Below are 16,941 nucleotides of genomic sequence, written 5' to 3' on the forward strand. Positions count from 1 at the left end.
TCCGCAGCCTCCGCCCCGCGGGCGGCTCCTATTGGCCGGGCCCGCCGTCAGTTCCCCGCTGCCGGCTGGCCGATTGGCTAGAAGCCGCGGCGGGGGCGGTGCCTCGGCGCGGCGGGCGGCTCCCGGCGGGCGGGCGGCTGGCAGTGCCGCTGAGCCAGCGGCGGTCGCGGTGCCTGCGGGAGCAGCCGGGCAGCGCCAGCAGCGCGACACTCCCTCGGCGCCTGCCGCACTCCGCCTGCCTCAGGTGAAGCACGGGGGCTCCCTTCCTCTTCCTTCCCCTCCCCTCCGCCTTCCCCTTCCCTCCCGGTGCCCCCTTTGTCCGCCCGGGCACCCCGCATGCCCCTTCCCCATCCCCGCCGCCCTTCCCCCGGTCGCCTTTTTCCCCTCCCTCCCTCCCTCCCTCCATTTTCCCCCTCTCGGTGAGGTAACGGGCAGGGGACATGGGGCCGCCGGGCAGCTGTCAGGGCTGACAGGCTTCCGCCCCAGCCCTCCTCTTCCTCTGCGCGGGGCAGGAGGGAGTGACAGGGCAAGACGAAGCTTGCAGCAGAAGGGCTCGCAGGCAGCTCGTGTTCCCGGGCACAGCCTCCGACAGGCCCCGGGAGCGGTCCCTCGCCTCGTCCCGGGGGCCCTACGAGACCTGGCTGCAAGGTGGGGAAAGCCCCAGGGTCCCCGGGCCGCCCCCAGGGCGGTGGGGACCCCACGGGTTTCGTCGCTGGGAGCTGCTCCTCGTCTGCCCCTCGTCCCCCTAAATTGGGGTGAAAGGAGCTTGGAAGCAACGCCGTGCTTCTGGGAACCAAGCGGGGTATCCCACAAGCAAACTGCGTTGCTTCAGAAGCTCCCTGTGCATTCAATGCTAAGCTCACTTTCCTTTTCCTCCTTACAACCCCTGTCCTCTTGGTTTTCTCCAGAATCGCTATTTCTACCCCTCAACCTTGCTCTTCCATGAATTTTTCTTCTGTATCCCTCTGCAAGAGTGTAAGCTTTTTTTCCTGAGTGAAAAGCTCTGCTCGAAACCGAGTAATCTGCAAAGTAATATGTAGGGAACTTGTGCTTCATCCTTGGAGAGAGATTGTAGTAGATGGACTTTGCTCTGCAGACCAGTTTCTGTGCCTCTGCCCTACGCTATAAAGAAATATAAGGTAATATGCATGGAGGCTGTTCAGCTGCGGCTTGAAAGGTTAAATTGCAAGTCCTTAACTCTCGTATACGTCTTCTGTCCGGAAGCCTCGATATGGTAAAGTTTTAACTCCAAAATAACAGCGCTCTAATCAGTTACTGCTTGTGTAAAGATGCTTTTGAAATTAGTCACTAGGTAACAATGTGACTAAGTTCACTTATCCGTGGCATTCCAATAAAAATGGCAAACCATGGTGCAGATATTTATTGACTCACAGATGCACTGTCTGCAACTGTAGCTCTCCTTCCTGAAGCTGGAATGAGATAAGCAAATATTTTTGTTAACTTGAAAGTTATAATGGGGAGGGGAGCAATTGATAAACGTTACTGAAACTGCTCGTAGCACAAAGGGGTTTTGAAGTTGTTGATCACAACCACCAAAATGGTATAAACGCATAAAGATTGTATTGCTGATCTGACCTTGTAAAAATAACAACGGGGTGAAATCACGCCATGACTCCGTGGAACTCTGTGTCAGGTGGGACTGTCTAAATTGATGTGTACCCCTTCCTTATGGCTTTATTGGTCGCGTTTATTCACAGCATGTGCTATCTTTCTGGAGGTGGACAGGCAACATTTTCAGTAGCTTTAACATAACTGCAAAACTGGTAGTGATCAGATCTTGTCATATTTCCTGGCTTGGCACCTCAAAGTGAGCATGACCAGCACCGAGCTGGTGAAGTTTGTGGTGGTTCTTGTAATACGGCGTCGTCTCTTGGATGATTGATTTGTATTGTTAGGATCTGATTTTGGAAGTTCCCTGGAGTCTTGAGACTTCGACCCTGAAGTTTGCTCAGTCAGGTAGCTCGTGGCTGTTTCTGTATAAACAGGATGACTGAATTGTTGCGTTATGGCAGTCTCAGAAGAACGGGTGTAGAAACTGAAGGCCTTTTATTGGACTTTGTTTCCAAAGGTTATTAGGATATTTCTACCATGGTTCCGAGTTTTCTTTTTTTTTCCCCAAGTTATTCCCACAAGAAAAAAAATATGCCAGGATGGTATCTTCATCCTAAGAGAAGAAGAAAGAATAATCTGTTCCCCCCACTCCATTATTTTCTCTAGATGATTGTTGATATGTTTTACAAAATTTTGGGGCCATTAAGTTGAGAGAACTATACCCAAATTTAAGTGAATCAGTATTAAATGGGTGATAAGATAATGACTGTAGTTGTCAGAGGGTGAAGGTGTGTTCAGCTGTGTAGCAGGTGGTGACTCAAATACTCGCTTTGGAGCTGAAAACCGTGTCTACAGGAGTCAGATGCCACAGGTGCTTAAAACTTTTCTCAGCAGTATTTGGCACTGCAAATATTTCTAGTACAAATGCTGAGACTTACGTTTAGTACTGCAAAAAGCTGTCCTGAGAACTTGAACCGTTATTGCCTTGGCAGGTCTTAAAAAATGCTCTATTAAATGTGCGTTATAATGAATAATTCACGGGTTAGTCACATTCAGGTACAAGGGAGAGTATGTTTATAGCCATGGCTGCTACTAACTTCATGAAAAAGTACTTCAGTTGCTCCGTGAGATGAAAGTAGTCTGCCAATACCCCAAAGTTCAGGTTTTGTCCTGTTGCTCCCAGGGTGCTGAGCAGCTGGGAGAGGGCACTGTCAGAAGCGTTGTGATTTCCCAGCTGATGCTGGAGTTCTGCTTTTGTTTTGGGTGGAAGGAATTACTTGGTACCTTAGGGTTTGGAAATCGGCTGAATCTTTGGCTTCCACCCCTAGGCCCCGTGTCTTGCCCAGATTTACGTCGCCGACCTATTGGTGTGGCTTTGATAGGGGGAGGTTGTAAGTGGACCCACTGGAGGTACAGGAACCCTTCTGGTTAACGCAACGTTTACCGAAAGGGGAAGTCGAAGCTAAGGTTGTGTTATCCCCCACCCCTGTGTTCTGCATCTGCTTTCTTGCTTAGTAACCTCAGGTTATTGGGTAACATACTGATGACTAAAGTGTATTTTAGAGGCCCAGAGTCGGTTCACGTCTACCAAAAGGTGTCCAGGACTTTCATCCTGAGTGAATGGTTTTATTAGTTTGATTGAAAAATGCACCCAGTGCCCTCTAACATCCATTCTGATTTCTTGTATAAATATCTTTTTAGTCTTTGTTTTCTTAGTAATTGAGGCACAGCTGTTTGCATGTTAAGTAGAGAAATTGTGTGCCTGACGTTAAGTCTTTTGTGGGTTGGAACAAAACTATAATAGCATAGGATTGCCTACAGCAGCATTGTTTGTGCTGGCAATTGCTCTAGCTTTTAGTGGTGGCTTGGTGAACTTGTACCTTAAATTTCTTTTCAGTTAAGGCACACCATGATTCTAATTGAGTTTTCTAGTGTAAAAAGATATGGAAATGAGCAACCTGATTTAAGTAGAGTATGATGAGACAAAAAAAAACACAAATGCAACTCCTGCCCTGGAAGCTAATGCAAATGGGTGTTGTCCAACTAAATGAAATGCATTGGTTTACAAGTTCATCTTAATTTCATGCCAGTGTTTAATTATGGTTTATCCCCTTTACTTTTTTTTTGCAGCTGTGAGAACTTGTTCCGAGTGCTTAAAGTAATAATCTCAAAGCTGAGATTCGTCTCGCTGCGCTAGGTTACTGTAGCACTTTAACATCTTCTTACCAGCCTCCAACCCAGTTCATTCAATATAATGCGTTTAGTCCCTGTGGTAATAGCCATTCAGTCCGTTGGTGTTTGGAACAGTATCCCACCTCTCTGAGCATCCTAAAAAGTCTGAAGAGATAGTAGTGTCTACAGTTTTCCAGTAATGAAACTATGATTGAATTCATTGTATGGTACATCGGGAACGAGCTCTGTGAAGTCATGTCCTTTTTAAACATGGCAAAGAGGAAACTGTAAAATCGATCTAGCATACTTGTCTACTGCGAGTTATTTCTTTTACAAGTACTACAAATGTATTGCTGTTGGATGCAGAGAGTAATAATGAAATATAACTGCATACTGTGGTTTGACTCTGTGACCTCTTTATGAAACTTATACCTCTGGAGTTTTGTACATAGGGTTTGGATTCTTCTTGTCTTCATGACTACAAGTTTAAATTTCTCTTAATGCGTGTGTACTAACTCTACTGAGGGTAGTAAATAAAACCACATGGATGAGTGATTTCAGCAAACTCAAGCTAATAATCAATATATGTGGAGGGAAACTGAACTTGGAAATGTGTATCAAAGTCTCTGTAACTGATGAATACTTCTATTCATCAAGAGCTACCATTTTAATGAGTCTCGGCAGGAAATCCATTGTGATATATGCCTCAATGCTGAACTGGAGTTCTGATTTGAATGAAAGCAAAGTAGATGTTCAAACTTGTTTAAAAAAAAAAAAAAGAGGTTTAGAGCAATTTTACAGCTTAACTTTGATAGTCCTGTGCAGCTAGATCTTTTTTTTTCTGTTGGGCAGCTTCCTGTTTAAAATATAAGATTTAAAGCATGCTCTTGTAATAGTTTACTTCCCGTTTTATTGTTTGTAGTGATCAGAGTACATTTGTCTCTGTTTTTCTTTTAAGGTCAAGACTTCACCAGTTTACTTGAATTTAGGCTCCTCAATCAACGTTGGAGGCATAGAAGATTTGACTTTAACCAAAGTCAAATGTGTCCAACACTCAACACTAATCTTACTGACATATGTAGGCTTGATCTAAACATCCAAGAAAAAAAAATTGGAAACACCCAATTGAACCTACAGCAAAACTTCAACCAAAAGCTTAATTTCAATGGTTTCAGTCTCTTTCTCCAAACATGACTTAAAACAACGTGCTTATTAATTTGTAGGTAACTCTTTAGACAGTAAGCTCTTTTTGGCAGGGACTGTTACACTGTAGGTCTACCTGCCATTTAATGCAAGAGATTTCAGTCTTGCTGTGCTCAGAATCAATGCAATCGATTATTATAAGAAAAGCATGAGTACATTTTTCATATTATTTTAATTGATAGTCTGTATTAGCACTTAAGTATATTTGATTAAGTATACGATGCTTTAATTTGAGAACTCGACAAGAAGTACCGAATGTAAATCTGAAGTCGTATGAATGAACTGGATATAGAAGTTGTTAGCTAAGCACTTCATGAGGTAAATTGACTTTTAACGGTTTTATTCTGTGGATGAAGAAAAATACTCTGGCTTCAGCTCTGGCTAAGTTGTTCATAGTTTAAAATGTAGAGGAGGTTGTGTACATTTTTTGGGGTGTTGGTGGTATGTTTTACTGTTCAATTAGTGAAAGAAATCTGAGGGCATGCATTTTGGTAGATCCAAAATGTTGATGGTGAAGGTATCCAGAAACAGGCAATATAATTCCTAAATCACTGATTGTGGGTATCTCATCTAGAAAACAATCTTAGTTAAATTTACAAGCAAAAAACAACTAAAGTAGCCCAAGAAAAACAATTGTTGGTGTAAGTGGAATGTGATACATTTGCAAAATACCACTTAATATCTTATTCTTCCTAGATGTTCAGATGCCTTTGTTTCTGCTGCTGTCTGACATCAAGTAAAATGTATTCAGACTTTACAGAATTGTTTAAATACATGAATATGTGTATATGGATCCAGGTATATGGTGGAATATTTACAATAATAAGTACATAGATAACTGACACTGTCACATTTCACGTAGGCATGTCTGATCTTACTGACAAAGGGAGTTTTCATAACGAGGAGCGTAAGTACAAAATAAGGTAGAACTAGGCTTAACGTAACAGGCACAAAAACTGTTTAAACTGTGACTTAGGGTTTGTGACAAACCAGATCATGTGGCTTTCATCCTCTGGGTCAAATTGCAGTATGAATGTTAATAGCAGATACTGAAGTCTTTGACCTTTTGTTTCACAGTAAAAATATTTTGAGTTATTTTAGTGGCCCTTCCCCAGTCTGAGTTTTGCTTAGATGAACTTGAGCTTGCAGTTTACTGCAGTGTGTGATGGGAAATGTAAAACAAATACACACAAACATGCAGAGGAAGATGCATTAGTAGTCATAGTTTCCCTTTAAATGTGGGATTGTCTGTTTGTTAGACAAAGTGGTGTAACTTCTAAGAATTAGGAGGGTTCGCATTGTCCTTACAACATTGGCTGTACATGTGCATAATCAGTTTATCTTAATTCGCACAGTGGGAGCTCGTCTTTTTAATGTGGTAAATACTAAGTTTTTCTTAATGGGCAGAACTATATAGAGACCTTAGTCCTTAATAGATTTGGGTTCTGTAATTTGAGTTTTTAGAGCTTGATGTAGATTTAACTGATGAATATTACCCCGTGGTGTGATACCAGTTATATCGGGGAAGAAATACAACTGCAGTAATGGTTCAGCTCCTGCTTGTGTAGATAAGGGGATGTAGTGCATTGACCTGAGCCACTACAGTCCTGTATATGGTGTGTATGGTCATGGACAATGTTGCTAATGATGGTGGAAATGCATGAAACAGTTCTGATACTCTGTGGTTGGGTTTCCTCATCTTGTTTTTTATCCTGTTACAACAGAAAGCAGAACTTTGGTGGAAGCTTCCAAACCCTATGTGCCTCCTCGTACTGGGAGAGTGGAATGTCAATGAATGTCAGTCTCCAGTGAGAATGGGATAAATTTTTTCCTGTAAAAACTATTTTCCTGTAATGCCAGAAGGGAGAAATCTTTGTTCCTTATAGCCATAATAGTAACAGTTCAGATGAGGTTCCTGCTTCGATTGCCCTTGCTTTCACTTCATGTAGAAAGATGAAAGTCCTTTCTTGCCCTTTAATACAAAGATCAGTGCTTCAGAAGATCCACGGAGGAGAGCACAGTCGGGTGAATTCTAAAATAAGACGCACTTAGCACTAGTCCTTTTTAAAGATTGATGCATTTGACGCTTAGGGAAGAAAGCACAGGTCAGGGACAGAGCAAGCGAACCAGAAAATGAGCGTGAGGCTGAGGCATACAGGGCTCCTTGGGCGCTCCGCTGCCTCAGAGGGCTCTCTCTAGGATGCTGGTTATGATGGAAAGCTAAGGAGGGAGCCACGAAGCTGTGCAAGACCTTGGCTGTAAGAGGGAAATGGTGCAATCGCAGCGTTTCAAAGCTTTCCATCCTCTTGATAGTTAGGGTCAGCGAGGCGGTTCTTAGCCTGCCCTCCTTACCCATCCTGAAGCCTGAGGCTATGCAGCTTGCCGCGTGGGAGTTGCTGCTGTCCTCATGGCCAGAAAGAGTCACTGTTTTCCTGCTCCCACCTCCGAGATCACCTTCGTATGCAGAAGTGGGTCCAATTAATGACTCCCTGCCAGCCACAAGAGTTGAATGTCAAACTTTGACCCTGCAGAGGTGGAAGACTTACCTGTGGCAGGATTTCTCCTCCCACCTCCATAGCTGCTGTTACTGCTGGAGCAGACTTTGAAACGAGGAAGTAGGAGGTATAGCAGAAGGCTGTTTGTACACAGGCATGGTTTTGCACAGTAAGTTGGGCTGTTGGTGTCTGGGGAAGGTTGGTTCTCCAGAAAGAAACCCTTTTTGAAATGGTTTCCGGGCGTGTTGGAAGTATTTCTTGGTTCTTTTTGATATGAGCTGGAAGAAAATTCTGATTAGTGATGCTGAGACCAAAGCAAGTTCTTAGTTAAAAGAAGCAAGGACAACTAGAATAGCTTGATAGGATAACTTGATAGTATTAGCCACACACGTGCTAAATATGTGTCTCCAAAAGACTGGACCAAAACTGTATTTTTCTCCCGTCTTTTAACTAGATGTAATTATTTTATTCTTTGTTCCCTCTTGTGATGAAAGCTGGAGTTGACAGAGATGATAGGGGTGCTAGCTGATATCAAGCTGTCCATTGGCAGATCTGCCTTGTACCCCCGAGAGCTCTTGGCAGATATCTTTCTAGCCTTAAATCAGAGTATCAGGGAAGGGATGAAAAGTGACCTGGAGATAACAAGGACGGGCTGAAACTTTCCAGGTTTCTCCCCCCTCTCTCCTGCAGGGTCCCTGGGGAATTCTGCCTGCCTGCTCAGAACTTCTTGCAGTCCATTCTGCCTCCTGAAAACAAGTCAGCCAGCAAAACAGCCCGAACAGCAGGGATGGGCTGCAGTCTTCTGAACTACAGCTGTCTCCTTAAGTGGGATTACTTTGCTGAGTGGTCACCAAGAATGTGTTCTCCCCCTGGAATGTTTTCCTTGTGGGCACACTGTCCCTGGAAGAGGAATTCTCTCCTCTGCTGAGAAGGCATTTACTGTACACAGGCTAATGAGAAACAACAGTTGCAGAAAGTGTATTATGCAGGATTGTAAACTTTGAATATTTATTCAAAGTGAATGGGGTTGGGTGGCAGCCAGCCTAGCTTTGTCATGCTAAAGACTGGACTTGAAATTAACAGAAGGCTGCCCTCCCCCTCCCTAAACCCGCGTTTGGGGTGTTTAAACAGCTAAAACTGATTAACTCTCTTGGTGCCACGTCCCTTGTAATGTGGCAGTGCCTCACTGAAGTCAGAAGGTGCCGTTAAAATGCGAGGTAGCGTTAACTTAGTTAGGGAGCCTTGCTTGGCCATATTTGCCCATAACCTGCAGTGGTTAAATTTCTTTAGAGTATGCAGTGCAGTTGCCCAAGACCTTTTCTGTGTTTATATAGTCTGTGGTGAAACCTCTGCTGTCCCATTTCCAACGTTTGGTACCCAAGCCCAGCCTTTTCAGATTAGCATTGATTTCTGTTACATCTCTGTGCACTTCACCGGTAGCTCCTGTTTGCAGCATGGGTCTGATCTTGTTCTCCACTTGAACGGTGGAGAGAAAAGGCAACGACTAAGCTGGCTTGTAAAGACCGTGTCTTCCTTGTGTGTGGCTTTGTGGTGTTTGCAATTTGCCGTGAAAAGTCCTGGCTTTGCGGAGCAAACCTCCTGTGTCAGCTGTTATAGCAGAATGTGCAAATGCTGCCTCATACATACCAGAGAGTGGTGCTTGACAGCTGATGAAAAGAACTGGATGTGCAGAAATTGAGAAATGTTTATTCTGCGTTCGCTGTTCTGATATCTGCCAGCTACCTCTAGGCCACCTGGAGGAAAGAATCCCCTTCGGTTCCCTTCTGTCTTACGTGCAGCCTGGTCAGTAGGTCACTCTTGTGTAACACGGGTATCGCTGGTGCTTTAGATACCTGGATTCCTCCTTTCTGCATTCTTGGAGCCCTGTGCTTAGAGAGAAAGCGCTTCAGCGCTCTACCTTGTGTTCAGCTTACAGGAATAAACAGGGGAGCTGGCAAGTCTGGGCAGCGCTACAGTCAAACCGAATGTGCAACAATAATTGCCAGCAATCTGCATTGCAGTTGTGAAATTTGTCTTTCAACAATGTATTCTGTGCGTCAGAATGTGACTCGGGAGGAAAGCAGCGAGCTACAGTAAGCCTAATAGCAACCATTATGAATCCCAACTAAAGCTGAACTAGAAGTAATGAGTCAGTGTGGCAGCGCGGCGTGCTGAACAAAAAGGGTGAGCGGAGCCGAATGCCTCTGCAGCTCAGGGGGCTATCTGAGGGAGTGCTAACTGTGAGTCTGTGAACGTGCCTGATGTATTCTCCAGTGGGCTAGCTGAAATTCATGGTCCCTGAGGATTTTTTTCAGAAGCATCGGGCCCTGGTGTGTCACAGTGCGACTGAGAAATGAGCAGATACCGCCAGACCCTCAGTGCCCCCTTCCCTTCCTCTCCTACCCGCCGAGATTCGTTTCTCACCCACAGTGATTCAGACTCGGGTTTTTGTCTAGGTGTCACCTAACAAGCGGAGTAGTTGGTGCTAGCAAACTTCACAGTTTCCTTTCCCTCCAACGTCTTGGCAAGGGGAGCTGTGAAGTGGCTGTCTCCTATGTCCTAAGCAGGCGAGAACTGAACAGTTTCCTAGCGAATCCAAGGGAACGAGTCGGGGGTGGGATTTGTTCTTTTTTTTATTGCTGTTGGTTTGTGCTCACAGTTGTCAGCCTGGCCCAAAAAAGTCTACTTACCGTACTTTCTAGTTGCGTTTAATGCAACTGTTTCTGTTGGTGAACTGTGTTCAGCTGACTGGGGAAAGTGAAATAGTTGAGTTCGCAAAACTAACGCGAGTATTAGCTCTTCGGATTGCACATTAACAGGGATTCCTGGCGGATGAATGTTCCTGACCAAACTTAGCTTGAATCACCAGCCTCTTCTCAAAGTCGGATTATTTTAAAATGCTGTGTGTTAACAAAGAATCAAGCTTCTTCAACCAAGCGAAGTTTGGTTGTAACTGAAGTGGAAGCATAACTGACTGGTAGTGCTGTAGTTTCCTAGTGTAAAAGTCTTGTCTTGCCTGAAGAAGAGGTGTACATTCCTTCACCCTGTGAAAGGGCTTTTTGTGTTGTAGCCTATTCTGTCACAACCCGCTAAAGGTAAGGCAGCGTGGAAAAGAACATGGGGACTTTGTTCTTGAAATGCTTCAAAATGTGAGATGTGTAAACAAAGGGAGTTGACTTGGTTTAGCCTGAATGTGTTTGCGTTGCTATTTAGTGTTTGTTCTTTTCATCACCCTCACCTGAAGAAAAGTCTGAAACTACAAAGGATAGCATGGCTATCTCAACTTCACCAGCAGTTTGGGGAACTTCAGGTCCTTTCCTTGCCTAGTGCCCTGATGCTGCTAGTAAATGTGATGCTATAATTATTGCCAGGAAAGCTCTTCTTACTAGGAATTCTACATCCACTTCAGCCCTTACCTTGCTAGTTTGGCCTAGCACGAGCTCATCCTATTGAGCAGTGGCTCAGTCCCAGAAACAACAATTCCGTGGCCGCTGACAGAGTAAAGAAGTGGGGGGTGGGGAGATAATACAAATAGTTCTGGAAAATTAAATTGCAAACAGATAACGTTCAGTGCTTTTAGCAGTTGCAAAACACTAACTCAAAGGAAAGGACCTGTAACAGAGGCAGCTTTTAGGGCTTTCCAAGCTGGACAAGGTTTAGGTTTTTGGGGAGCACTTCATGCATTAAGTAGGGAGAGGAGCGTGTGAAGTGTCTCGTAATTTGAGCCTTAAAGGTATGAAATTATGGGGAAGTCTAAAGCAAACTTCTATTCGTATGATGAATTCAAATGAGGGTTTGGGGTAATTCTGCCTAGTTCAAAGGGAATGCATAGCATCCCAACGTAAAGCCACCATTTAGTTTATTCATCTCAAAAGAATCTGCAGGGAAGTGCATATGCAAAGGTTTCTCTCCTTTTTTTAAAGGGTGGACTAGAAAATAATGTCTTGGCCCCCTCTTATCCATGACTGTATGGATCACTTTTCCTTCATCTGTATGACTTCTTTGGGGCAATTCTGTAGCTCGTTAATTGCCTCTTTGGGCACCTGAAATGGGGGAAAAGCAGCACTGTTTGACCACCTTGTTCTTCAGACTGCTAGGAAGCACACTAAGGGAGCGCACTGGGTTAATAGGGAAGTGACTCCAGTATTTCATTTTTGGAAACAATACTAGGAAGGAGGCATTCGAACTCAAAACAAGGATAACCTGTCTTCCTTCTGTATTTTTTTTGTCTGCTACCTGTAGAATGGTATTGCATTAAAAATAATATTAACAGTACTCTCATCTGACGGTTGCACAATAGCCATGTGAAGATAAATGTCCTTGCCCCATACAATTATTTACACCCAAAATGCAACCTCCTAGGCAAACAAATTGCTTCCTAATTTGTTCCTAAAATGGTAACAACTTGTATTTAAAAGAGGGTTGTTGTCAGCTGCAGGTGTTTACTGGATCAACTGTTGCTTACGGAGTCCTTAGAAGTACCCGGTGACACGTGGCCCAAACTAGGAGGATAAGTTTTGGAGACCACGAGACAGAACTTGCTGAATCTGATTCCTCCGTTGGTGCTGATCTTGTGGACGAGGCAAATGAATGGTTGGTTTGTGGTATTGCTAGTTTAGAGGCCCTGTGGGGTAGAAGTCAGCCTTGAGGATAGCTGTAATAGCAGGTTATCTCAGCGTGATCCTCCGGCTTCTTACATCTGCTACCTGAGGATTCTTCCATCCTAGAGCATAGAAAACCAGTCTGAGGTGGTGAGAATAAAACTTGTTTTCTGCTGCCGTGCCACAGGGTAGTTTTCAAGTCTGTTTAAGGTTTGAGGCGCAGACTGCTTTCTTTTAATCTCCTCACTGTTTAGTAGCGCTGACACTAAAAGAAACTTAGTGTTCGGGGAGATTTTAGAACAGCCGTGTTAGGCCATTTGTCTTCTTACTTGGCTAGCTGTTGTTTTCGGTCCTGGGAAGAAGAAAGGGGTAGATGCTACAGAGTGATCCCTTAGGGGCTGAAGAATACTCTCTTACTGTTTTTGAGATAATTCAGGTTGGTTTTTTTTTGGGGGGGGGAGGAGGGGGATAATTCAGGGGGTCTCCTCCTGTAAATGATTTGACTAATCTCTGTAGCTACCATCATTCCTTAGTTCTTAAGATCTAGAACTGGCTGGGGATACCCCTTGAAAGATTTCTTGTGGTCTAATTTATCTGACATCCATAAAGAGCTTTATCCCAGAACAAATCACCAACATTTGTTGGCTGCATGGACTCTTAACAGCCAGGGGGTGAGGACTGTGTTTGAGTGTAACACAGGACACTTCAGATGGCTGGTTACTTAGGATTCCTCAGGAAATGATGAAACTGAATTGAGCTGAAGCATGCTGCCTCTGTGTCCTGCCTGATTATAGCCAAAAAAGGCAACTGGTTAGATTCTTGGGAGTTGCATAGGCAGGAAACTGTGTAATGGAGGGTAGAGCACAGCTGCTGCCTTGCCAAACCTGATACAACTCTGAACACAATTGAATTCTTATTTCTTTTTTTCCTCCTCCTCTTTTTTTTTTTTAACCCTTTGGCCACAACCTGCAGAAGATACTCTGCATTCTCAGGGACTCTTGACATCTTTTGTTGAATTGTTATCCTTCTCTATTTCCTACTTACATTGTCAGGCTAGCTGCTGTAGTCTGGTTCTGGGGTTCTCTTGGCAAATTAGATTTTTCATTTCAATCAGCTCTTGATTGCTACATCTTCTGCCTGCAGCAAGTCTTTTCAATGCGTACCAATCCAAATCTGGATTTTTTTTCAATAAAAATGTGGAAAGCCAGGGAGGTGGAGTGGCTCTGAGAATTGCCATTGTGGTGGTGGAGGTGGAAGTGTCAGTGACCCTCTGGGGAAAGAAGGATGAGGTAAAGTGTGGGATAGCTGTTTGGCATTTCCTGTAAGGCTTAAGACAAAGATTTTAAACTCAAGCTAAAGGAAGCAATTACTTATAGAGTGTTTTTTTTTCTTTGTTTGCTGAAGAACTTTTGACTGTAAATATACAGCTGTCCATGGCATTTGGCACAAAGTTGCATACCACCTACTGCGATATGTTTGTTGAAATGAATTTCCCTGCATGCTTACAAATGACTGGTGTGGGCATTTTGTGTCCATCTTTATTACAGCTGATGCTTTTCTGGCTTCATTGCCTATGAATGCTGAGACCCAGCATCTATTGTTGGTCTCACACACGTTTCAGGAGTTGACCTGCTTCTGTTCTGCCCTCGATATCTTTTTGTTGGAGTTATCTATGGGCAGACTTCACCTGTTTGATTTGTAGGCTGGTGTGTAAATACGGGTATGTTCTGTAGAAAAGTTATCCCAGTAGCTCCTGACAGCCCTCTATGACACAAATATTGAGATTTTAATTTCCTGTTCTTTCTTTGCTTAAGAACTCTAGCTTCTCTCCAAGTTATGAAAAACATATTAAGGATGCTGATATATTTGCGAGGAAGGATCCAAGAAGTAATGTTTATGGGACCTTGTAAAGAGGCTGTTGTTACATGGTTAATGAGCCTTGACGCAACGCAGTTCTGTCTCTTGATTGAAAGGGTTCCTGAATGGCACCAATAAAGTTGTTGTCTTATTAACTGGAAAATCCCTGGCAGTTGTGCTCTGGTTTTGATGAAGCAATAAATCTATGGTGCCATTTTCTGAGTATGCTGCTTAAATATTCTTCACGTGGTGATGGAGCTCTATCTTCTACCCAGCCACAGCTTTCTAAATACTAAATGGAAGGCTCTTTGTGGAGGATTTTGGGCTGTAAAGTTTCCTGACCACAGTTTTTTTTTTCTGTTACTGACTTGAGCTATCTTACTACAGAACATAGACCAGGAAAGAGATACCAGCTGGTGGGCTGGGTGTTGCTACTAAGCTGGTGGTGAAAAGGATTACTGATGGTGTCTTTTAGGAGGAACGTGTCTCTCTTGCATTGTCTAGACTGGAATATGTCATTTCTAAGAAGTTGTGATTTTTTGATTCATAGCTTATCAGAAGAAGGAGAAAAGAAGTAAAAATGATAATTAAACTTCTGTGGTGATTTTTCTGCTCTACTAAGTAGAACAGTGACGGGCTAATCTTACCTGAAAGTTACTGACATAGTATCTGATGCTTGGCACATCTTATGAATTGTTTGTTGCTTGCCATTTAATGTGCTTTCTTTCTTCTGCCAAATAACGGCTTCCAAATGCTTAACGGTCAGTGTTTTGTTGTTGTTTTTTTCTTCTTTAACTGCTTGCTAGTTTGTTTTTTCACATCCTCTTGGCAGGCAAAACCTTGACCTTATTGGAAGTTTGACAACTTACCAGTGCGCTTACTAACATGAAACTCAAGGAGTGGGAGGCATGCTCTGACAGCCAGGGTCTCAGAGTACTTAGCATGTGCCTGTCTGCAAGGAATTTGCAAGGCAACTTGAAGCTTTAAAAACACTTTTCTTTTTTTCTCCTGTTGCAGGTCCCCAATTCTAAAACAAAATGGCGCAAAGAGATGCAGATAAGTACCTTTACGTGGACAAAAACATCATTAATAACCCCCTGACTCAGGCTGACTGGGCAGCTAAGAAGCTGGTATGGGTTCCCTCAGAGAAGAATGGGTTTGAGGCAGCTAGCCTGAAGGAAGAAGTAGGAGATGAGGCCATCGTGGAGTTGGCAGAGAATGGGAAGAAAGTGAAGGTGAATAAGGATGACATCCAGAAGATGAACCCTCCCAAATTCTCTAAAGTGGAAGATATGGCAGAGCTGACGTGCCTGAATGAGGCTTCCGTGCTTCACAACTTGAAGGAGAGATACTACTCTGGACTGATCTATGTAAGTAATCTTCTCCACGGGGGTAAGAGTTCTTGATTACATAGTATGAGAACCTACTGTGATCAATTTGCTTTTAAAGTGTGTGTTAACCTTTCCTTTCCCCTATACGCAATTCTCATGTGACTTAGCTTCTTCCCTCTACTTAAAATTTTTTCACTAAACTATGCCAATCCCTCTCTAGTTAATGTTGGAGCTTTCAAGGAATGCTGTGGTAAATCTGTCTTTAACATTTTAACGTCTTCATTTGCAGAATGTTTTGAATGCCATCTAGCTTTCTTTTACCAAGAAGTGAGAGCAGTTGGAAAGTGGTAAACAGGAAGTCTGAACCGAATCAAATAATAAAAACATGGTCCTAATATACCTAACATCTGAGTTGCTTTTTCCCACGTCTGGAGCTTCAGTGGGAAAGAATGCTAATGCCAAGCTGTTTTTTAAAAAATTCTGGATCTCAGAATGTGCTACTAGAGAAGGGACATATGGGCATATGTGAGCTTACAGATGGGAAATGCTTCCTTTATTTTTTTTCACCCAAAATGGTGAAGAGCAGAGATTTTTCTTACAGCCATGGAAATGACAAAGATACCATGCGTGGGCCCAAAGGCCATACCCTCTAAAGCATGCAACAACTGCTTTGCTGCATACCAAAAGCAATAAATAGGGAAATGTGGGGAAGAAGAACTTGGAACCTTGACTGGTTCTACAGTTTTCTTCTGATTTTCCTCTTTGTGTGGCCTCAGACGTCTGTCCTGGTAACCTCTACTTTATTAATACTCTGCAGGCATAGAATGAGTAATAAGCTTGATGGTAACACAAAGTTTGGATGCAGTGGCTGCTTAAAAGAGGAACCAGCGTTTCTTGGTTTGTTTGTTTTTGAACTACCCACTGCTTACAGAATTAAAACGGATCTGCCTGAAGTAAAATCCCGAGGGATGTAGAAATGCCGGATATTCAATATTTTAAGGCATTAAAAAGGCATTACTGTTTTTTCACAGTAAATTAGAAAATCTATTAAAATAAAATGTATTAAAGAAAGATTTTGATATATAAACATGCATATTAATTAGGTCCTAGATGAAAATATGTCTAGGTGTTTTTTTCCCCTCATTTTGATTCCAAAGCCTAAAAGCTGCCTCTTTTTTCCTATGGAAAAGGCACCATAAATAAAAACTTTCTGCTCTACCTTTCTGTATGTTTGGGTGTTTTTTTGAATGCCTACTTCTTCATCTTGCCCAAAGGAATCTAGTCATTTACCTAGTCATCTTATGAGGCAAGCTGTACACGATCTCCTCTGCCCTAACAGAGACTGGTGGTATCTGTGATACCACATAGCAGGAATTCACCCTCAGGTAGAAACCTCTGAACTGTTGCCTTCCAAGTTAGGGAACACGCGAACAAACTAGAAGAAATTCTGTCTAGTGCTGTGACCACTGCTCTTCTAGAGTGCATGAGGACGTATAGACAACTGCTGCATAAATCATCAGAGAACATCTGAAAGGTGCAAAGCTGATACAAATTTAGTTACCGTCTGATCTCAAAATTTTGAGACTTAACATGATTAGAGGCTGATGCAGTTAGTTATTCTGTGTAGCTGAATAACTCTTGACTATTGGTCAAAACCTGTTGTCAGAGGGAAGAATCTTGGTCTTGTGTTGAAATAGGATATGCAAGATT

General features: G+C 43.2%; 1 protein-coding gene across 1 annotated transcript in view; it reads left to right on the forward strand.

Annotated features, from left to right (window-relative positions):
• Positions 1-101: 101 nt before the first annotated feature.
• The window catches only part of MYH9 (myosin heavy chain 9), a 69,331-nt gene continuing 52,491 nt past the window's right edge, over positions 102-16,941 (forward strand). Inside the window, exons 1-2 of the mRNA XM_080578916.1 lie at positions 102-244; positions 14,918-15,270. Coding sequence (XP_080435042.1) covers positions 14,938-15,270 — 333 coding nt within the window. The 5' untranslated portion in view covers positions 102-244; positions 14,918-14,937. The remainder of the gene's footprint in view (positions 245-14,917; positions 15,271-16,941) is intronic.

The sequence above is a fragment of the Anser brachyrhynchus genome (assembly GCF_964034855.1).
Source record: "Anser brachyrhynchus genome assembly, chromosome: 1".
NCBI lineage: Eukaryota > Metazoa > Chordata > Aves > Anseriformes > Anatidae > Anser > Anser brachyrhynchus.